The following is a 21,784-nucleotide window of genomic DNA, read 5'->3' on the forward strand; positions in this document are numbered from 1 at the left end:
AATTTCACGGCTAGCCCCCGCGAGACGAATCTTTGAGCTTAATTAATCCGTCATTAGCGCATGTTAGTTACCGTAGCATTTATGGCTAATCATGAACTAATTAGACAAAAAGATTCGTCTTAAGATTTCTTTTGTAAATTTACAATTAATTTTTTAATTTATCTATATTTAATGGTTTAGTTAGATATCCAAAAATTCGATGTGATGTTCTTGGAAAAAAAATTAGAAACTAATCACGGCTTTATTTATCGCTCCGGATCGGATAAGTGGGGCCCACGTGAAAGCGACACATTTTTGAACTGGGTAGACACGAGGGAGCTGGACGCGAAGGGAAGAGGCGACACATCATATCGCGGCCCCACGGCCCACGTCACGTAAATGGGCCTGTATATATGGGACTATATTTCCGTTCCGAATGGGCTGCAAACTTAAACAGGCCATTGGAATTATGGGCCGATATATTGTTGGGCCGAACAAAACGAAGGAGAATGGGCCTGTTCGGCCCATGGATAATGGATGGCTCACGGGAAAGGCTCCGGATTTCCAAGCCCCTCCGGCTCCGGCCGTCGCCTTCCTCTCCTCCTCATCCGTCACGGCCATGGCCACCGCCACTCTCGCGCTCCCCAACTCCCCGACCCATCCTCCTCCCCTCCGCGCCCTCCTCCTGAAGCAACCTTCCCTCCGCCCCAACCACCGGCGGCATCTGTCGCCGCATCCTCTACCGCTCCGCCTTTTCCCGCGCCGCAGGGACCGCGTCGCCCCCTGCCCATCGACCACCGGGGATGCAGAGGCTGCATCCACGTCGGGTTCCTATGACGCCCTGGAGGCTGAGAGAGCTGTGGAGGAGCTCCTGCGCGAGCACGGCGCCTCCCCAGCCGACGCCGCCTCCATCGCCGCGCGGGCGCCGGGCTACGCCGCCATGCTCGCCGACGGCGTCCGGGAGCTCGACGAGCTGGGGCTCTGGGAGTCGTGGAGCTCCGGGGCCGGGGTGGACCGCGAGGTGGAGGAGATGGCCGGGCTCGGGTTCGGGAGGAAGGTGTACTACATGGGGAAGGCGAAGAGCAGGCGCGACCGCGGCGTGGTGCCGCTGCTCGAGAGCATCGGGGTGCGGCTCTCCTCCGCGAAGTTCATCGCGCCGTATGTTTCGGCGGCTGGCCTCCCGGTGCTGATCGATAGGGTGAGGGTTAATCCATCTTGAGCCAATTCTCTTCCATCTTTATATTTCGCTGCGCGTGTTTCTTAGCCATTTCTGCCAGTACAAACTTCATAGTGCAAGTGCAACCGGAAACCTCAAATGAAATTTGATGATATTGCCTTTACTGACATGACTGTATGCAGCTACTATTGTTTACCAAAAAGGTTGCTGTGTCTTCTTTTTGAGTAAATTTCACGATACCACATGTATTATGGACCGAGGTTTAAAAAATGACATGACTTTTGTTACGTGGAAAATAACAAAAAATATTATATTCTTATATTTATATAAAACCACTGTTTTTTTATCAATATATGAGTTATAAAATTACATATAAAATCATATCAGATTTATAAGTTATTTGACACATCATATACAGGTTGCAGCCATCTAACATTAATCATTTTATTTTTTTTCTATTGTATAAAGTTAAATTGGTTAATAGTGTAGTTTTCTGAAACTTTTAGACCATAATACCTAGGGTTATGTCCTATGTGACAAAAACCATGTAGTTTTGTGCAACTTAGACCATAATACATGTGGTCTAGTGAATTACTATACTCTTTCTTTTCTTATCGGACCACGGCATAGGTTCCTCTATTTCAAAATTCCACTTTACCAGTTAATTCACAGTGTTGACGAATTGTTTTATATGTGCTTGGACTGACAATTCACTATAGCTATTAAATGTCGATTACCCAAACTGGCAAGTGCTTAATTGCTCAATCAGTATAGTCCTTAGTTGTAAGCATGCATCTGTGCACAGGAAGTTTTTTAGTATTGTGCAGAACTGCAGACCTTGATCTCAAACATGTGAACTACCTGTTTTTCATCTTTGTCATAAATTAGAGCAGCACTTTCATATTCTCTTTTTCTTTATGCTATGTTACAGAACATTAGGATACCTTCTGTAACTTCTCATTGATGTTAACATGGTAATGCCACATGCATAACATATGTGATTATTTTTCAGGATAACACTATTTATGTTTATTCTAACAGTTCTGTTTCTGCTTGTACTCCCTTACCTTCGTATTTTAATAGATGATGTCGTTAGGTTGTTGATACACGTTTGACCATCCGTCTTATTTAAAAATTTTGTGCAAATAGGTAAAAAGTTTAAGTTATGATTAAAATACATTTAGTAATAAATCCAATCACAACAAAATAAATCATAATTACGTAAGTTTTTTGAATAAGACAAATAATCAAGCGCAAAAAATCAAGATCGTCATCTATTAAAATATGGAGGGAGTAGTTCACTATATAACTTCATTCATTACTTATGGTTTGTTGTATAGATCAAGTTTTTGAAAGGGGTTCTATTTTCAAGCAATGGCTATGAAACATTAATAAGTAGGAATGCTAAGCGGATGATGATGCACTTATCAATACCTGCAGACGAGTCACTCCAAAGTACTTTATCGTTTTTCGAAAAAGTAAGTTTCACAGTTCCATTACTTGTTTCTTGTACCAGTCTCCTTCATTACTTAAACACCTATAAAAGATTGCATTTTTGCTTGTAGATGGAGGCCAGGTATGGTGGTCTTAACATGTTGGGACATGGAGATGTGACATTTCCCTATCTCATTGAATCATTTCCAATGCTGCTTCTCTGTTCAGAGGACAATCATCTCAAGTCATTAATTGATTTTCTTCAATACATTGGTATTCCCAAGGCAAGGATTGCATCAGTGCTGCTGTCATTTCCTCCTGTCATCCTTTCTGATGTTGAGAATGATATCAAGCCAAGGATTAATGCATGGGAGAAGGTATACCCAGAGGATATAATTCTTATGCTCGTGGTACATTTTGGAGCCTGCAGTGATGGTGTTGACCTGACAATGAGTGGAATAACATTTTTTCTAGGTTGGCATTGAACAAGAATACATTGGTAGGATGCTTCTGAAGTATCCATGGATTCTTTCAACATGTGTGATAGAAAACTATGGGCAGATACTACTGTTTTTCCACAGAAGAAAGGTGCTAACAAAAGAGTTTTCTTAACATGCTAAATTGGCTCAATATCCTGTTCATTTGAGCATCCTGCTTTTCCTTTTTGTTTATTTTTGCCTGAAGTGGTTGATGAGTTTTTTTTTTTCAGATTTCCAGTACAGTCCTTTCTGTTGCTGTGAGAAGTTGGCCTCATATTTTGGGTTGTTCTACTAAAAGAATGAACTCAATTGTGGAGCTGTTTGATGATCTGGGTATCAGTAAGAAAATGTTGGTTCCAGTTGTTACATCAAGTCCACAGTTGTTGCTGAGAAAACCAAATGAGTTTATGCAGGTTGTACCTGTTCTTAGAATTTTTTTTTCCATGTGAAACTCCATTGGAATTGAAAAGCTATATGACTTTATTTTAGCAAAGTAGAACCAATTGTCAGTAAAGAATATCTGTTTTATCTTGGTGCTAACTTTTTGTTCCTTTTATCCCAGGTTGTTCTATTTTTCAAAGATATGGGTCTCGATAAGAAAACGGTGGCAAAGATTTTGTGCCGTTCTCCAGAAATATTTGCTTCAAGTGTGGACAATACACTCAAGAAGAAAATCAACTTTCTTATTGACTTGGGTGTTTCCACACATCATCTCCCTCGCATCATTAAGAAGTATCCTGAGCTTTTATTGTTGGACATGAATCGCACACTGCTCGCCAGGTATGACTGCAGCTACTATAAAGGAAACAAAAGATCATAGGCAATTACATGTTTATACTTTTTATTTCTTGTGGACATGTAACTGACTTTAATTCATCTGTGTTTACTAGTTGTACTGGCAAGCTCAGGTACAAAAACCCTTCAATAAGCTAATCTATATTCTGTTAGGACCCTCATAATAATTTACACCTATATCTAGGAAAGTTTCATGTATCTCTTGCAGTTACAGACATAGTTTTACCATCACTCATTCAAAGATAATGACCAAATTAAAAGATTAACCCGACATAACTAATAGGTTCAAACTTCGACTTGTTGGCTGTCACTAGTAGTGAACAAGCGTGTCATCAGCACAGTACTATGCATTATAGCAAATGAAGCATTTCATATGCTCTGTTGCCATGATAAGCTTATATGGAAAATGCAGCACAAGTTGTCATTGTTAAGGCTATGTGTTTCTTAGTTATGTTTTTTTGCCAGGTCGACCGAAGGTTTCTTAATCATGTTACTTTAAGTTCTTTTACAATATGCAATGTGTGCAGTTACTGTTGGTTTTTCTGAAATCATCTGGAGTCCTCGACTCCCTGCAGTCCATCCTCAGTAGCATAATCCACTTATGCATTTGATGTCTTATTTTGGCACTTATTTTTTTTTATATTATCAACTGTTGATATTTGGCCTTAGCTGAAGTCTAATGATGTGATTCTGTCTAGCCAAACATGTTCGCCGAGAACTTAAACGTTCGATGAATGTAACAGTATTCCAATGTTTACAGAATCAACTACCTCTTGGATATGGGATTGTCTAAGAAAAATGTGTGCTCAATGATCTATAGATTCTCTCCACTTCTGGGTTACAGTACTGAGCTCATTATGAAACCAAAGCTTGAATTTCTGTTACGAACCATGAAGAAGCCACTTAAAGCTATTGTAGAATATCCAAGGTATTTCAGTTATTCACTGGAAGGGAAGATAAAGCCGCGGTTTTATGTACTTCAGAGTAGAAACATAGACTGCAGTCTGACAGACATGCTTGCAAAAAATGATGAACATTTTGCTGAAGAGTACCTGGGAATAGGAAAACTGCTTGAGACAGATACATAATCAAGCGAAGATGTCTAGTTTTTTGACTGGCACCAAGCGTTAACCATGTTCCAATGCCTTGATTGTATTGTGCTTCCATCTGAGGAGATCTACTTCTGCAGTGTTCAGCATTGAGAAGGTAAATACACCACTGCTAAATTGCTGTAAAAAGATTAGCATGCAGATCGACCACTCTATTTGGAGTTTTCTTATCACAGCAAGGGTGTATTTAGAGTGGCATCCAACATGTGTATAACTCAGAGAACATAACATATATGTCTATTTGTTTGTCATGTTGTTCTTTCAGGTCTGGGATCCAGATAAACAGAGAAAGTTCAAAATAGTTGGTGGGCAACTGCAGCAGAAAGTTGAGGGGTGTTTGACACCTTTGTCTGAATTCTGAAACCCAACCTGAATCATTGGAGGCCATGGTCTTTATCATTCGATAATCAACAAATTGGAGGCTCTCCTATTTCCATGGCATCGACACTGTTCTTCGTGTGCACAAGTTATCTTTGGACCTTCTCTACTGGATGTCCCTTAATGCCACCAGACAGGGTAACTAAAGAAGTTCAACCCTTACAATTCTGCACCAGCAGGCGCGTCTGATGAAATTTAAGAAACCCTACCTGCAACTCTGCAAGGATCCACTATTTACGGCAGAGACCTGGCATTTGAACAGTTAGTTGCCTGAATTATTTGATCTTAGTTGTTGCCCCTTGATGGAGTAGCACAAACAACACACAAGTTGCTAATGGCATGTGTTGCTTCCTTATGTACACCGAATTTGCATTTGTGACCATGTATGTATCACTCCCTTCGTATATTAACGATTTAACATCATTAATTTTTTTACACGTTTAATCATTCGTCTCATTTAAAATTTTGTGCAAAGATATAAAAATATATTATAATTAAAATAAATTTAGTAATAATTCTACTTACACCAAAATAAATAATAATTATGTAAGTTTTTTAAAAAATAAAACAAATGGTTAAATTACATTAAAAAAAGTGAACTGTGTTATTTATTTCAAGAAGAGTAGTATATCACAGTTATTTGACCGCTCGAATATTGTCGGAGTCGGAGTCCTACTCTACTCGGACTCGTGATCCCGCGCTATAAAAGCACGCACGCGCCATGGGTGCTTGCATGCGTTCTTGACACAACGACCTCATCGATCGCAGCTAACGCATTGATCCGTGATGGGGGCGGCGTGCCGGCGCCCGGCAGCCGTGCAGCAGTTCGACGTCGGCGGCGACATCAAGCAGCCCATATCTGCCGTCGAGCAGGAGCCGATCTCCATGCTGGACCTGGACCTGGACCAGGACGTGGACCTGGAGGAGGGGGAGGAAGACGACGAGCTGCTGGAGCAGTTGCTGTTGCTGGAGGGGAAGCTCGACCTGGTCGACCAGCAGCAGGAGGATGCGCGTCTCCAGATTTGCGACCTGCATCGCGACCTGCGCCGCGCCGAGGAGAATCTGAGGCGGTTACGGGTCACCCCTCTCGTCGCCGGCCAGCTTGTCGAGTTCGTCGACGAGCACCGCGCCGTCGTGACCTTGAGCGGCCCCCACTGCGAACAGCGCTGCGTGCGCGTCCTCAGCGCGTTCGACCGCGAGCTCCTCAAGCCCTCCGAGAACGTCACGCTGCACGGGGAGTCGCTCGCGCTCGTCGGCGTGCTTCCGGACGACGCCGACGTCACGGCCGCGTCGTCGTACCTCGTGGCGGACGCCGACAGGCCGGACGTCACCTACGACGACATCGGCGGGTGCGAGGCGCAGAAGCAGGAGCTCCGCGAGGCCGTCGAGCTGCCGCTGACCCACCCGGAGCTCTTCGACGCCGTCGGCGTCGACCCGCCGCGCGGCGTGCTCCTGCACGGCCCGCCTGGCACCGGGAAGACGATGCTGGCCAAGGCCGTCGCGCACCACACCTCGGCGGCGTTCTTCCGCGTGAACGGCGCCGAGCTCGCGTGGTACAATGGCCCGGCGATGGTGCGCGACCTGTTCCGGCTCGCCCGGCACAGGGCGCCGGCCATCATCTTCATCGATGAGGTGGACGCGATCGCGACGGCGCGGAGCGAAGGCGGCGACGCCGCCAACCGACTGGTGCAGCGGGTGCTGATGGAGCTGCTCATCCAGATGGACGGCTTCGACGATTCCACCAACGTGCGGGTGATCATGGCGACGAACCGCGCCGACGACCTGGACCCGGCGCTGCTCCGGCCCGGACGAGTGGACCGCAAGATCGAGTTCACGGCGCCGAAGAAGAAGCAGGAGAGGCGGCTGGTGCTTCAGGCGTGCGTGGCGGGGATGAACCTTGACGGCGACGTCGACCTGGACGCCATGGCTGCCCGGCGCGACGAGCTGAGCCCCGCCGAGATCGCCGCCGTGTGCCGAGAGGCCGGCATGCAGGCCGTGCGCGACAGGCGGTGCACGGTGACGTCCGAGGACTTCGACAAGGGGTACCGCACCGTCGTCGACACCAAGCCCGGCGACGTCGCCAGCGAGTTTCACTTCTATAACTGATCGCCGGCTTCGCCTAGCAACATGCCCCATTTCTTGATGTATTAAACTTGGATTTGTTGCTCCTGCTTGTGCAACGTCTCAAATGTATGTACTATATATTCAATTTGGCTAGCATAGTTCGTCTATGTATATAGATTCGTTACCATTAAGAGTCTCATATTTTTAAACAAAGGTAGATTTATTCTTTTGAGTAAAATTTCTGTTTGCTGCAACTTTAGCTGGATATTTTTTAAAAAACTGCAACAATAGTGTATGACTTAACAAAAAGATGCAACTTTATTTGTTTGAAATGTTTTGGGCTCACATATCATACAAATATGCTGGTGTAAATTATTGCGGTTTTATGAAATATCAATCTAAATATGTAGCAAACTGATAGTTTGTTATAAAATAATTGTTGTTTTCTGAACTTTTACACTATTATTTTCATCAGACTCCAAATAGGAATAACTCAGATGATATACAATAACGGTCTCTTGTGTTTCCAGGTGTGACTATTTTCATCACCAAGTTATCTATCCCATATTCCCGTGTCAAACATACTTGCAAAAGATGTGTTTCATCTTTTGCAAACATCGAACCAAAATCACGTAAATTTATCACTAATACGTTAGCATTACTTTCATGAAAATAAGAATAACCCAAACAGAGCATTAAACCCTAAAGTAAATCCATCAGAGGCTTTATGCATCACGCGTTTATTTGAGTTACCAACAGGCACACTCCTTGTATGACATGATAAAAGTCAAAAGAGTTACATGAAGCATCCAGGGTACGCTCATAGTAACATACTTCTTCCAGCATTGATAGCTGAGAACAAATTATGACAAAATAAGGTAAAAACAGGAGTCCTCCAAGCAAGTTCAGACATCCTTCAGTACTCTTTCTTGCCAAAGTTTTTGCACCAAAGTTGAGATGGGATCGGCCGCACTGGATGATGTGGGCGTTGCTGCAAAGTATTACATCTGTCAGCGCATCTCTCCACAGCCAAAAGCATAGATAAAGTCATTTAACAACTGTGACCTTACTCCTTGGAAATTACTGTGCAAAGATATGTTCCAGAGAAAAGTTGAGAAACTGTAGGGAGGAAACCTACTCGCAAACTTCATTTGCAATAAATTTATAATGTTTTGTAGTTGGCATGCATTGTGTTGTCATGAAAGACATCGAGCTTCACAATTACGATAAAGGTTTATGTTTTTGCCTATGAATTTTGGTGCATATAAAATAATTTGGTCTTCACTAATACAAAGCAGCCATTATCCACAAAAATATTTACACATTGATGTACAGAATGCCAGGAGTATTTGTAATAAACTAATAATGATCTATGACAAGTTGATAACATCATCCCAGTGCTTGGGTACTTATTTGATGAAGAAAATTCTGGAACACATGACATAAAAAGCCAAAACTATTGTCAAGTCTATGTACCCCATGTAAACAGTAGACCATCTGTACTTTATTGTGCAAGCCCCTGTGTGTGATACACAATTTATTTGGGAATGAAGACGATAACATATATGATATGCAACTACTAGATTTCTTAGAAACAAGCCTTATGTGATCTGGTTGACAAAACAGGGTATCCTAGATGGTTTCCTCCCACCAGAAGCACACCTAATACTGAATGGTCAAAATGCACTGAAGAACATGGAAATAGGCATAGAAATCAAGAGGAATTACAAATAGCTCATGAAATTATGTGTTTACTGAAAAAGTTGGTCTATCTCAAAATTTGCTTAACTAGTGAGGAATATTAATTTTGATCACCATATGGTGATATATGGACATATGGTAGAACCCTAGTGTTCATGAACTGACTAGGAAACTTCAGCAATCGGTAGAACGTGTTTAGAGAAAATGCACTTCACAGTGGGAACAAACAGGTTTATCTAAATTTAATCTAACTTAGCTGGCAAATTGCACTAGGTTTTTACTTTTTAGCTTTCTAACTAGTAGTCCCCCCAGCTGCCTTCTCTAAAATCTTCTCCTCCTAAAGAAAGCAACATCAACACCCTTTTTACCTTCTCTGAATGTACACTCCAATGCCCAGAGCAATTCAAAAGCATTATTGAAATGTTTCAGGGTGGTTAACGAGTTCGAGCAAAGAACATATCAGAAGTATAATCCAATAGAGAAATTGGCATGTCTTCTTCTGCATAACAGTTGCCTGAAATGCACAAACAACGTCAACATTGTTCGCATTCGTAACGACCCCCCAAAAGAATGGTTTTTACTATTCTGCCTACTGTTTGCTCTCCATTCCTATTCCCCACGGATCACATCTACCGACTAGCGATTCGGATCAGCTCGACCAGATACGCGGGAAAGGGCGAGTAGCAGACGGGCAGAGACGTACCTCGAGCTCGGCTGACTTCATGGCGATGGGGATGCAGACGAGGAAGACGCCGAACATGGCGATGGCGGTGTTGCGGCGCCAGTGCACGGGCCGGCAGTAGGGCCCGCCCGTCATGCTCCATACCTTCTGCCGGAAGTCGCCACCGCCGTGGCCGTGGCCGTGCCCGCCATGGTCGCCGCCCATCGCCGCCGCCGCCGCTTGTGCTGCTCGGATAATCAGATCGGGATGCGAGTGTAGATGGTGTTGAGCCGGACGGAGAATTGGGGATTGTGTTGTGCACAGCGTTTTTGCACAGGACACCCCGCTATTTTCTATATTTACACTTTAAAGCTATTTCAGAAAAAAAAAAGAACTCCCACAACCATGGAACCTTTCAAAATTGGTACACTTGTGTTGTTTTGTGCCAATTTTTATATTGTTTTTTGCACATATGTTTTCTCAACAACTAAATGATATATTAAGTTTATCATCTAAGTATATTTTCAGTTTTATAGTAGTTATTCTATAGTTTATATATTAAATAGTTAATAGAAAATAGATAATCTTTCATTGATAATAAAACATAGCCTTAGAGTTCCATTTTGAATAATAAATGAGGATTGCCTACATGTACTTAGCCGAGCCAGGCTGCCACGAGTCATCCAACCTAGAGCATGTCGTGTCATTTGATTTATTGGTTGATTGTATAAGAGGGTTGGTCACACACTAATGTTGTTTGGTTAGTGGGGTTTTATGAAAGAGCCTTCCTCGATCTCATGACAATCCACAAACAACGACTGGGCTCATCACTCACCTTTGCCATCGTGCTGGCGTGGCTGTTGGATCTAGTAGCTATAAAGTATGTCTTTTACATCTGGCCAAACAAGAGGTGAATCACACGTAGACAATTAAGGTTGGCAACAATAAGAAGAGGAAAGTGGTTATGCAAATGGCGGCCTCTCATCTTCAAGCATTTCCGTGAGCTTTGTTGTTAGGCTACTAATTTGTTACATGTTTTTATATGGCTATCAAATTTGACTAGTCAAAGGTTTGTGGTTGTTTGATCTGAACTTTGATGCACCAAATCTAGTGGCTATAAGGGAAGCAATATTGTGTCCTTCACAAAATAGAGGAGGATTCAGCTAGATCACGAGTCATTGAGCTAAGATGATATGGGAGCATAAATAAGAAGCAAGGTGAGCAGGGCAATGGACAATGACCCTAGCAAGTTTGAACCGCAACGACTGCACAGCTGCATGTGCGAGTGCAAGCAAATGTTGTTCACTTACACATAAACGAGTCAGGCTCACGAGCAAGGCTTGATATTTGTGTTTCCGTAGGGTTGGCATTGTGGTGTTCTTTTGCATGTACTTAGCTAGGGATGAACATAAGTCAAGCTACAATAATCTGTGGCCGACTCTAATACAACTAAATAAACTAAATTTTTATTTGTTTAATATCAACTTATTTAATTAGCTAACTAGATCGACCCTAAATTATCCCTAGACCGATGTGTGTAATTCCCTACACTTTAGCCAATCGTGAGTGGAAGAGCGGGATGCCAAAATGACCACGACATTGTATCCCATGTGTTGGTTAAGAACCAAACAAGCCCATAGAGTTTTGTAGCTGACTTTCATCTCTTGATCATGTGTGGAATGGAAGAGGCTATTTATGGGTTTATTAGGGGTAATTAAGAAATCGAATGTAAATTGTCATATTTATGGGTTTAATTAACAATTTTAAAATATGAGCTTATCATCCTTGAAAAGTAATTTAAGGTACAAAAGTGTAACAAAAATTTTAGTGTAAAATTCTGCTACTTAAGATATATAAAAGCTAGAGATAAGAAAATAAACTTTTGGTGAAGACAGCGAGTTCCTCAGCAAGTCTACGTAAAAGCTGGAGCTGAAAAATAATTTTTGGTGAATATTATTTCAAATTAACTCTAAATTTAAGGTTAAATTTCAAATTTTAGCTTATAAGCATAATCATAACCATAATCATAACCGAAAAAGACAGATTTGCTAATTGCTGTAGTGGTAGCTCGCTGCCGGGAGTCGTCGTTTCGCGCTTAGAGCGTCAACGGGCAGCCCGCGTAAAGTTCGTTGCCGGCGTTGCTGGCATGTAAATCAAAGTTCAGATCCTTTGTTAGGGCAGCTTCATTGGAGCTAACAAAATCGAACGTAATTTGTTACATATATGGACATTACAAAAGATTTGATTCAACTGAGCAAAGCAAAATGAGACTAGCAACCGCGCCTGTTTCTAATCCTGTAACCAGCACCTTGACCTCTTCCACAATTACACGTGTAAATACAGTACATTGATATGAAATATAAAAGAAATATAAAAGGATAATCAAAATGGTACACCAAGTCAGCTTGAGCAGCCAATAATTCACCATTGCACACTAAAACCTAGGAGGGCTAGTTGGGATTCTTGAAGCCCCTTGCATTATATTTGTACGTCTTTTCCGAAAGTATACAAATGGACCACTTATTAGCAACATTCCAGCCATCATAACCTGCAAAGAATATATATTTCCTTAAATTACCATGCTATAAGAAACAAAAAAAAAACCTACATTGGATAATCATGGTGAGATGATGAGCCGTAAAGAAAGTTCACAGACCCATTACTTTTTGGTTACTAGGGTACATATGTAGTATATCTTAACAAGAAAAAAAAAGATAATACCCTTAACTGAATTAATCAGAACTTAAAAGCCCCAGATTGGCACACACACACCCACTGTCACAAACCGATAGACAAGGTTTCGTGTGTGATTCAAAGGCAGTGAAAATTCAGAAATAAGGTTAAATTCGATTCTCACTTATTGGTTCACAGTTTCTGGGTTTCCACTATTTACTTCCACAGTTTACCAGGCTTTATGCTGAAGGGAATAATGTAGTGACAAACAAACACAATCGTTATAGCAATAGGAAAAGAGAGAAATTCTATGATTTTAATACCTCAAAACCAAGAACAGATAACTTCTCTTCATCCTCCAATGGTACACAACTCCTGTAAGTTGTGTAGTGCTTTGCACCACCTGATGCGGATGCATCATCCAACATCTTCCGTTGCTTGCTATTATTTCCTTCTTTCGTGCTGTTATGAACTTCTAAACATTTCAATGGCAAGCGGTAGCCGGTCTCGCTGCAACAGTACTTCTCATCACTCTAACAAGAACAAAAATGAAATTGCATGTTAGCATGCCGTTTCAATAGCTGTCAGCTGTCTCCAACAGTTATAACTTGACATATATAATTATGTGTGTGAAGGAAAAACAAAAAATGAGCCACAGCTGAAAGCAGACATATCTATTGGTAATCACAGCAAGCACAGTGCACAGAGACACTGGCACATGTATTTGCAAATAAAACTATCCAAATGAGGTTTCCTAGTACAGTCATCTGTATGACGGCAGAAATCCCAACATAACCATGAAAAAGACATCAACTGAGTGCGGAATGAACCCATGGTCCAGGAAAAATAATCCCACCCTAATCAAAATATCAAATAATCCAAGAATCGTGAATAATCAGCACAACTAGAAAACCTAAAGAAGCTTAAGATAGAACATAACAATCCAGCCAGTTCTCAGATCACATCGTTTAAAAGGCCAGGAAATGTGGTTTCATGATACAAACTTAAGATCATAAATAACATAAAGATGAGACAAAGAAACCGTTGAGACGACATACAACTAGAAATATCCCTACATTTCATTCTTTTCTGACACACTCTAAACTACAATATCACGCCTTTAGCACATAAGATGGAGCACAAACAACAAATTTATGATTCCATAGTCACTTTCCTATTAGTCACTAGAAAGGTTGAATAATACTTTACTTTCCTACACATCTTCGCATACCAACAACTAAATTTCCCGATGTTAGAAATATACTTTCTAGAATACAGCAACAGCTTGAAAGAAACAACAGTGTCCCTTAATTTGAACTTATTCCAACAAAGCATAAACAACAAGTTATTCACTTATTCCTCCTCTGCCACCTGCGGCAGCAGCCCTCAACCATATTACACATGAAGCAAGTCCACTGAATCCATTACCGCTTAACCTTACTTTTGGTGTGAAAACCAAACATTGATCAATGAGATGAACTAAACATCAAACTAAATAAAGTCTACTACAAAAGGATTATTCTTCTTCTTCAATACCATATCAAAACACTGCACTAGCTAATTTGACTAGATTAACAAGTTCTGAAACTATAAATGACATCCAGTACTTGGACCTGATCTATGCCACCCAATCCAAGACCAAATGAAGCACACAAGACAACCCGGAATTCCATGGACGAAACTCAGATTTTGAAGCAAAAAGAGCCCGACCATTCCATTCGGTATTAATCAAGATCCGATCTTTTCTTAATGTATACACCTCTTCAGCTGGTACCAACCCAGGAACACGGATTACTCCTAAACCGCATCTTAAATAAAATAGGATTACAATCTAGCGAACGCCGAAACCACCCGAATTGCAGAACTGTAACATCGTCTTGTTTCACCCTCCCAAGATCGATTTTTTTTTTCCGCCAGGGCGAGCCCCAAGATCGAACGAGAGAGTCAGAGCATAGAACTGGCTGACCTTCTCGGAGTATTGGCAGGGGACGCAGGGGCCGGAGGGGGAGCACCGGTAGGAGGAGTTCCCCTGCGCCTCCACGAAGCCGAGCAGCGACCTCCGCCCTCCGGAGGCCGTCGTGGCGGCGGCGGCCGCCATCGCGATCGCCGGAGGGATCCAGCACAGGGCAGCCACGGCGAGGAGCAGGAGCAGCAGCAGCCGCCACCGCCACGAGGTCGTCGCGGGAGCCTTGTTCGCCATGGCCTCCGCCCGCCGCGGTTTGCTCTCCCTCGCCGACCTCCCGTTCGGTGCGCCGCGGTGGTGGCCTTTTGGGAGGTTGGACCGAAGCACCCGTTAACCCGATACACTCTCGGGAATCGAGTTAACGGGTTTTTATGTACCCGCAATCACAAACCCGCTCGGGAAGTCGAGAGAGTGGCGGTTAACGGGTTTTCAACCCGCAGGCCCGCTTTATACTGCTCTCGTGTAGGACTCGTCGTCGTGTCACGCAGCCAAACCAACCGGCCGCGCCGCCGGCGATGTTACGCCGCCTACTCCCCCTCCGGCGCTGCCTCTCCACCTCGGCGACCTCGAACGCAACGCCTACCCTGTACGCGGCCGGTGTCACCCCGGTGTCCATCCTCTCCTGGGGCCGCGGCGCGTCGGGCCAGCTCGGCGGCGGCAAGGAGGAGCGCCGTCTCTACCCCTCCCCCGTCGCGCACCTCTCCCTCGCTGACCCCGTGCCGGTACTCTCCCAAACCCCCGGACGCCTTCCTGACCCCAAAGCTGCGACGGCGGGGGGCGTAGAGGTGGGGATCTCCTGTGGGCTGTTCCACTCCGCGGTCATCGTCGACGGCGGCGCCTGGGTGTGGGGCAAGGGCGACGGAGGCCGCCTCGGCCTCGGCGACGAGTCCTCCACTTTCGTCCCGCGCCACAACCCCAACCTCAGCGAGCTCCGGGTCCTCGCGCTTGGCGGCATCCACTCCGCCGCCCTGACCGCCTCCGGGGAAGTCTTCACCTGGTGAGGAAACCACCACATTGCTCATTTGATTTAATTTTTTGTAAAAAAAATGTGTGATTAGATGCCTGAGTGCTCTATCAGTTTATGGATGAACTGTAAGAAGAATGCGTGGCAAATTTATGGATTTTGGCTGCTGCATCACTCAGTTTACTGTAGTCTGCAGGGGTTATGGTGGATTTGGAGCTTTGGGGCATTATGTTTACCATAGGGAATTGTTACCAAAGCAAGTGAATGGTCCTTGGGGAGGGAAAATATCACACATTGCTACCGGTGGAGCACATACTGCAGCAATCACTGACTCAGGTTGGTCCACTTCATGCTTGATTCTGAATTGCTGAAATACATTATGGATCATCTGCCACTGCCTTATGCAATTGAATGCTGTGGGCTATTTGCATTTTGTGATTATCGGACCGCCTGAGCCCTGATCATGTGGACTTTGCGAACAGGTGAACTCTACACTTGGGGTCGCGATGAAGGCGATGGTAGGTTGGGGCTTGGAAGTGGGGGTGGTCCTGGTGAAGCTGGTTCTCTCAGTGTTCCTTCCAAGGTGAATGTCCTGCCTGTTCCGGTTGCTGCTGTAGCTTGTGGTGGCTTTTTCACGATGGCACTGACTTCAGATGGTCAGTTATGGAGTTGGGGAGGTTAGTATGTTATTGAACATTGACTAGTAACACAAACATACAATTTTATCTGCACCCATGCTCACACTTGGATTAATTCGCTTGCTTCTCTTGTTGGATTGGGTTTCTTTTTCTCTAGCAACCAGCAGTGCTTTACAGTTCATATTGACCTGCAATTGTGCAAGGTGCTAGCTTGAAAATGTTGTGGTAGTATAAGAATCTCCCTCTTCACTAACCGGCAGTAAGATATCCAGATTATTCATTGATGTAGTAGGCATGAAGGTATTAGTGCTTGATTGTTCTACTATAATATGTCAATCTTCCATAACGTGTATTGAACATAGTCTCTGACATGGCACTCCATGCTTTCAGCTAGCTCTGTTTGTGAGTCAATCCAAAACTCAAAACTAATATCTCAATAACAAACTGATCTGATGTGCTTTCATCTATTCTCCAATGATTGTGGTTCTACAATCTTCATTTTTAATCCCATGATTTTTTATAAATGATGAAAATGGAATCGCATAGGTTAGTTAGATTCAGAATTTCTAAACATTGTGTTAAATGACAAAGGAATGTCACCTGAAATGTGCTTCTCGTCTAACTGTGTGATTTCAGTTTAAATTTTCCCTATGCTTTTTGTTTAACCTCTATATGGTTTCCAGCAAATTCAAACTTTGAGCTGGGCAGAGGGAGCAATTCCAGTGACTGGAGGCCACAGCTTGTCCCTAGTCTGAAAAATTCCAATGTAATCCAAGTAGCATGCGGTGGATATCATTCTTTAGCTCTGACTGGTAAGTTATTACTGCCTCAAATTCTGATTCCTTCCGCTACTTGTGGAATGAAATTTTTGCTGTTCTCCTAGCCAAACTAAAAAAATGTATAATATTGGTAAAGCAAAACATTTGCAACCATGGTCCTGAACGCATTCATGCAGAAGTGAAAACATAATTTGCATTTTGAATATTGTCTCAATAAGTTGTTGATCATAATAAGGCCAGTTTTTCTCAATGCAATTATGACCTTCAATCAGATATCATACCTGATCATCATGGTTCTTAAAGCGTCGCCTAGGCGTCTGAGCACCATAAGGAAGCAAAGTTTTGCTACCGCCTAGCGTTCTTGTAGACTTGCTGACATTTTGCCTTATTTTCATATTCCAATTGAAAATATAATTGAATCTCTAGTATGCCTCTTGTGCTTGTGTGTGTAAGGTGTCGCCTTACACTCTCCTTAAACGCCTAGGTGTCGCCTAGGAAATTCGGCAGGGGTGGGCTGCGTTGCTTCGCCTTGTTGCCTTAAGAACACTGCTGATCATGAATCAAATTTCTTTGGAACTTGCAACAACCTGAGAGATTTATTCCACTCATGTTATTTTGGATTGCATTTGTAGAAGTAAGTAAGCTGGTTATTGTAGCACCCAATTATGTGAAAATGTTTTGTTGGCTATATTAAGATGAAGGTGTAGTTCTCTCGTGGGGACATGGTGGACACGGTCAACTTGGGCATCCCACCCTTCAGAATCACAGAGTCCCACTTGCTATCAAAGCTTTATCTGAGGAACGAATTGTCTATATAGCATCTGGAGGATCGACTTCTGCTGCAATATCAGGTGAAATACTAAATATGTTGTACCATGATATCAGTATGATAGCAAGCAAACTGGAGAAGGCATTACTGTTTTGGAGAAAATACTAGATATGCGTCATCTACTAATATAAGAGAGTTATTGTTGAGGGTTAGCCAGAAATGCGAGACAATTGTTAGAACTGTCATTAGGAAGTGTTCCCTCCTTGGTTACTATTAAATCACATGAGCGCTGTTGACAAAGCAAAATGATTTTTAATCTTTCAAAATGACACGAAAATGTTAATTCATTTGATTAACTAGATTACTGGTTGTTCAATCAATTCTTATTCACAGATATTGTATTGTTGAAAAGAAACCTTATTTGTGTCATGAGTTGGCCTACTTTTTATGCTTTAGCTTGCATTTCCTTGTTCTACACCATGCAGGCAACACTTCCTTCCTTGCTCTAAGCAGCTAACCTGAGTTTACTTTTGTTTAATTTTCTTGACAGAGAAAGGCGACTTGTACATGTGGGGAAATGCAAGAGATTGCCAACTAGGGGTCCCTGGTTTGCCAGAAATTCAGCCATTACCGGTCAAAGTTAATTTTCTCACAGATGGTGATGAGGATTTGGGCCCTCATCGTGTCATTTCTGTTGCAATAGGTGCTTCTCATGCCATGTGTTTAGTCTCCAGGCAACAACATGAGAAATAGTGCTTCTGGGTTTCCAGCTTTGTAAAGGATCTCAAGTTTGGACATTCTAACCTGTTGAGTTCATTCAGGAGGGGATCATTTTCTCTATTGGTTTAGAGCCTTCTGACCCCAGCTGTTGGAAATTGGAGTCTTTCTCAGCAAAGTTCGGCACCAGTTAGAAACACAATAAAACTTGTGCTGATAAATCAGAAAAAGGCCATGTGCCTGGATTAAGTCCGGCCGAACGCCAAGCATGTCTTGATTTCATAAATTTGAGTACTGAAAGTTGTCGATACTGTGACACGAAGGATGGAACTGCAACAGCATCATGTAACTTGCTGATCTCGAATTTTTAGATGCTCTGTTGTACAACTAGCTAAGATGGCCAAAATTTTGTAGCGTCCTGATCTTACTGTAACTTTGCGCAGGACATTTGATTTCAAATACTGTTCAATAAGTCGAGCAATGTTTTTTATGCCTCTCAATGAGCTCACTGCTTTACTCCGTATTACGCTTTACCATTTCATTCAAAGTGTTGCAATGTAATCTGAGAAACAGAGACTATTGGACGAATAATATTATGAACCAGATGATACCAACTAACTGTACTAGATGATATTAATTGGTATATACTAGATGATATTAATTGGTATATATTAGATGATATTAATTGGTATCATCTTGTATCATACCGCACTAAGCCACAAGGACAACATGAAAAGCGTGGGCGAGGAGACGAAGCTCATTTAGTTGATCCCGTATAGAAGTCCGTGTAGTGTATACTTTTTGTTTGAGAAAAATTCAAAGGGAAATTTTTCGAGCCAAAATAGAGCAATCATCGTCTAAGCTTAAAAGATCTACTGCATCACCCTGTCCCAAATAGACTGTTTTTTCTACAGTAGTATTGAAAATTACTTGTTTATATTCGCGTAGAAAAATGAATCTTTTTTTGTGTGGGTGCGGAGGCTGTGTTCATTTTTATTAGATGAGAACGAAAGATTTTCTAATTTTTGTGATGGTTATTCTATAGTATAAATGATAGAATTAAATACTATAAAGTTAAAAATCTACTTTTATATATATTTATATATATATATATATTAAAAATACACCGTTGATCAATTCGAAAAGTGTGTGCGTAAATGCTAAGGAATAACATGGAGGAAAAATCTTAATTGTGAATGAGGCGATTTTTTGGGTTTTTTATAAAAATCTCAAACGATATATTTATAAAAAAATAATTTATGAATATAATTTTATATACGTATATCATTAAAAGGTAATGCTGAAAAAAATAAACTTCTATAAAAATACCAAAAATTAACTTTAATTTTAGGATTGAAAAATTAAATTTTATACAGAGGAGAGGAGTGCCTCAGCGTCTACTGCCAACATTTTTGTTATCGTCTTGTCAGTTGTTACAGTGTTCATTCAGCCCTGCTTAGCCGAAACTGTGAACCTGATCGACAAGGTTCACGGCCTCCAAGCTGTGAAAATCTTTGCCGGCCGTGCAATTGCGCTGAACTGAACACATCACTAATTCGCGTCGCATGGGCATCTCTGTGCGATTTGCGTTGAGGACATAAAGAAAAGAGAAGGCAAGAAGAGATAAGAAAGAGAGGGACCGAACAAACCTCGTCGTCTCCCGCCGCCTTTTCCACTCCCCAAGGCCTCACGGGTTCTCAGGTTAGGGTTTTCTTGCTTTTTCTCACCCCCCTCAAAGTTCTTGTGTAGTTTCTGTGCCGGTTCTTGTTTTGGTTTATCTCAATCTCCCTATGGAATGTATTGCCTCCGGAGATTTGTCTGAACAGTGGTTCTTTGATCCTCTGGCCTAATCTGTTAACCGAGTAGTGAATCGGGTGCTGTTAATACTGCGACGGAAAGGTTGTTTTTTTTTCCTCGGTAGGGTTCATCCATGTTCAGGGAGAATGGAGAATCTGTGATCGTGACATTCCTTGTTTTGCTAGCAACTTTCCTGTAAATTCACTTGTGTGAGGCGCTGGATTTTTCTTTTATTCGGATGATTCCTGATCGATGCTGTTTGGCGCTCCGCCAACACCAAGTATGGCATGCCTCCCTCACTGGAGCTTTTACTGTTTATCTGAAGGATGTTGAATTTCTGTGTGATGTGCGGGTGGTGGTGGTGGTCAGATTGCACATCTGCCTAAGCGAAAAAGTTCACTAGATAAACAACATCTTGTGTCCATCTCCAGTGGTGTGCCATTCTTCCTCACCATCAGACAGCGATCTCCTGAATATAGTTTAGTTTAGTTCACAGAGCTTCCTTTACTTCTCGACACAACCAATTGAGTACAGGTAAGGCAGGTCATTAACTTTTAGATCTCATTTGTGCTACACACCACCAACAATTTTTCGTCATCCAGCCAACTTAAATGAATCAAATCTAAAGACTGGGTTGAAACTGAACCTACAAGACTGCGCAATCTTATTGTTTAGGTGCATTTGTCGTCCCCCCTCTCTTCCATGTGCTGCCTGCCTGACTATGCCACTCTCTGTGTTTTAGGTACCATCATGATGGAAACAGAGTTAATCAACAAGGATAAACTTGTACTTAGAGGTTTACAGTTCCATGGTTTCCATGGAGTGAAACAAGAAGAAAAGACTCTAGGCCAAAAGTTTGTTGTGGATGTTGATGCGTGGATGGATTTGAGTACTGCTGGGGAAACTGACAGCATATCCGATACAGTTAGCTACACAGATATCTACAGGTAACAAATTATCAATGGCACAAGGATGGGGCTTTGATTGATTTTTTGTAATATTTTCTTGTTGATGATTTTCAGCATTCATCACTCCCAAAGTTATACTAGAAACGCCTTGAATTATTTATTACTTTTTTAAGATATTAAACTTGCTCATCTGTGTCAGCAACTAGTCTTCCCAATTTTCTGTTCTGACCACTTTCAAGTTTTCAACTAGCTGAGCACTGAAGTATGTCCATCTCTACAGGATTGCCAAGGATGTTGTCGAAGGCCCATCGCGGAATCTTTTGGAGGCAGTAGCTCATCAAATCGCAAGTGCCACATTACTCAAGTTTCCTCAGATCTCAGCCATCAGAGTGGAAGTCAGGAAACCTCACGTCGCTGTACAAGGAATCGTCGATTATTTAGGTGTTGAGATATTGAGGCATAGAAAAGATATAGGAGGCAACCATCAGGATTCAGGATCTTCATTGAGCTAGCTTTGTGCTGAGAATTACATCCCATTGCTCATCCTGTCCATGGCATTACTTTTACTTCTCAACAGTGCATTTCTGCAGCCGTTTGTACCTCAATAATTTCAATTGAATGTTTGTCTCAATAGTCAAGAGTTGTTCCCCTCAAAGTGGGTGACAAAGGTTGAAGTAGGTAACTTGTTGAGTTGTTTGCTCCAAAACTTTGGCAAACTTGACTGTTGGACTCAAAACTACCAAGAAGATCATTTCATAATCAATTTGATAACTTGCATCATGTCCTATGATATAGCCTT

The 21,784-nt window shown here is 42.4% G+C and overlaps 5 protein-coding genes and 1 pseudogene across 5 annotated transcripts; 4 read left to right on the forward strand and 2 right to left on the reverse strand.

Moving 5' to 3' along the window:
• Window positions 1-505: 505 nt before the first annotated feature.
• LOC102708830 (transcription termination factor MTERF4, chloroplastic) lies at window positions 506-5,796 on the forward strand. Its single transcript, XM_006661474.3, has 8 exons — window positions 506-1,177; window positions 2,497-2,634; window positions 2,722-2,967; window positions 3,065-3,178; window positions 3,300-3,482; window positions 3,632-3,849; window positions 4,625-5,070; window positions 5,239-5,796. Exons 1-7 carry the CDS (start codon window positions 506-508, stop codon window positions 4,950-4,952), a joined length of 1,899 nt encoding a protein of 632 aa, XP_006661537.3. The 3' UTR covers window positions 4,953-5,070; window positions 5,239-5,796.
• A 341-nt stretch (window positions 5,797-6,137) lies between these two features.
• On the forward strand, window positions 6,138-7,539 carry LOC102709110 (26S proteasome regulatory subunit 6B homolog). The gene has a single exon (XM_015840966.2). The coding sequence runs from the start codon at window positions 6,138-6,140 to the stop codon at window positions 7,455-7,457; it is 1,320 nt and encodes a 439-aa protein (XP_015696452.2). The 3' UTR covers window positions 7,458-7,539.
• Window positions 7,540-8,052: 513 nt separating this feature from the next.
• On the reverse strand, window positions 8,053-10,111 carry LOC107304932. The gene is made up of 2 exons (XM_040527460.1): window positions 9,820-10,111; window positions 8,053-8,406 (listed from the first exon to the last, which is right to left on the reverse strand). The coding sequence occupies exons 1-2, from the start codon at window positions 10,000-10,002 to the stop codon at window positions 8,332-8,334; spliced, it is 258 nt and encodes an 85-aa protein (XP_040383394.1). The 5' UTR covers window positions 10,003-10,111; the 3' UTR covers window positions 8,053-8,331.
• A 1,831-nt stretch (window positions 10,112-11,942) lies between these two features.
• LOC102701201 lies at window positions 11,943-14,688 on the reverse strand. The gene is made up of 3 exons (XM_015841075.2): window positions 14,417-14,688; window positions 12,774-12,983; window positions 11,943-12,325 (listed from the first exon to the last, which is right to left on the reverse strand). Exons 1-3 carry the CDS (start codon window positions 14,648-14,650, stop codon window positions 12,212-12,214), a joined length of 558 nt encoding a protein of 185 aa, XP_015696561.1. The 5' UTR covers window positions 14,651-14,688; the 3' UTR covers window positions 11,943-12,211.
• A 222-nt stretch (window positions 14,689-14,910) lies between these two features.
• On the forward strand, window positions 14,911-18,883 carry LOC102701476 (RCC1 domain-containing protein RUG3, mitochondrial). Its single transcript, XM_006660912.3, has 6 exons — window positions 14,911-15,410; window positions 15,574-15,713; window positions 15,860-16,054; window positions 16,699-16,827; window positions 17,490-17,645; window positions 18,114-18,883. Exons 1-6 carry the CDS (start codon window positions 14,929-14,931, stop codon window positions 18,314-18,316), a joined length of 1,305 nt encoding a protein of 434 aa, XP_006660975.3. The 5' UTR covers window positions 14,911-14,928; the 3' UTR covers window positions 18,317-18,883.
• Window positions 18,884-20,428: 1,545 nt separating this feature from the next.
• LOC102709400 lies at window positions 20,429-21,756 on the forward strand (annotated as a pseudogene).
• Window positions 21,757-21,784: the final 28 nt, after the last annotated feature.

The sequence above is a fragment of the Oryza brachyantha genome, chromosome 9 (assembly GCF_000231095.2).
Source record: "Oryza brachyantha chromosome 9, ObraRS2, whole genome shotgun sequence".
Classification (NCBI taxonomy): domain Eukaryota; kingdom Viridiplantae; phylum Streptophyta; class Magnoliopsida; order Poales; family Poaceae; genus Oryza; species Oryza brachyantha.

Excerpts from the sequence above, each read along its gene's own strand:
- LOC102708830 (XM_006661474.3), top strand. The coding sequence starts at position 506 with ATGGATAATGGATGGCTCACGGGAAAGGCTCCGGATTTCCAAGCCCCT. Across the intron at positions 3,179-3,299 it reads TGTTTTTCCACAGAAGAAAG|ATTTCCAGTACAGTCCTTTC; the intron begins GTGCTAACAAAA and ends TTTTTTTTTCAG. Across the intron at positions 3,483-3,631 it reads AACCAAATGAGTTTATGCAG|GTTGTTCTATTTTTCAAAGA; the intron begins GTTGTACCTGTT and ends CTTTTATCCCAG.
- LOC102709110 (XM_015840966.2), top strand. The coding sequence starts at position 6,138 with ATGGGGGCGGCGTGCCGGCGCCCGGCAGCCGTGCAGCAGTTCGACGTC.
- LOC107304932 (XM_040527460.1), bottom strand. The coding sequence starts at position 10,002 with ATGGGCGGCGACCATGGCGGGCACGGCCACGGCCACGGCGGTGGCGAC. Across the intron at positions 8,407-9,819 it reads TGAAGTCAGCCGAGCTCGAG|CAACGCCCACATCATCCAGT; the intron begins GTACGTCTCTGC and ends AATACTTTGCAG.
- LOC102701201 (XM_015841075.2), bottom strand. The coding sequence starts at position 14,650 with ATGGCGAACAAGGCTCCCGCGACGACCTCGTGGCGGTGGCGGCTGCTG. Across the intron at positions 12,984-14,416 it reads CCTGCCAATACTCCGAGAAG|AGTGATGAGAAGTACTGTTG; the intron begins GTCAGCCAGTTC and ends TGTTCTTGTTAG. Across the intron at positions 12,326-12,773 it reads TATCTGTTCTTGGTTTTGAG|GTTATGATGGCTGGAATGTT; the intron begins GTATTAAAATCA and ends TATTCTTTGCAG.
- LOC102701476 (XM_006660912.3), top strand. The coding sequence starts at position 14,929 with ATGTTACGCCGCCTACTCCCCCTCCGGCGCTGCCTCTCCACCTCGGCG. Across the intron at positions 15,411-15,573 it reads TCCGGGGAAGTCTTCACCTG|GGGTTATGGTGGATTTGGAG; the intron begins GTGAGGAAACCA and ends TGTAGTCTGCAG. Across the intron at positions 17,646-18,113 it reads GACTTCTGCTGCAATATCAG|AGAAAGGCGACTTGTACATG; the intron begins GTGAAATACTAA and ends TTTTCTTGACAG.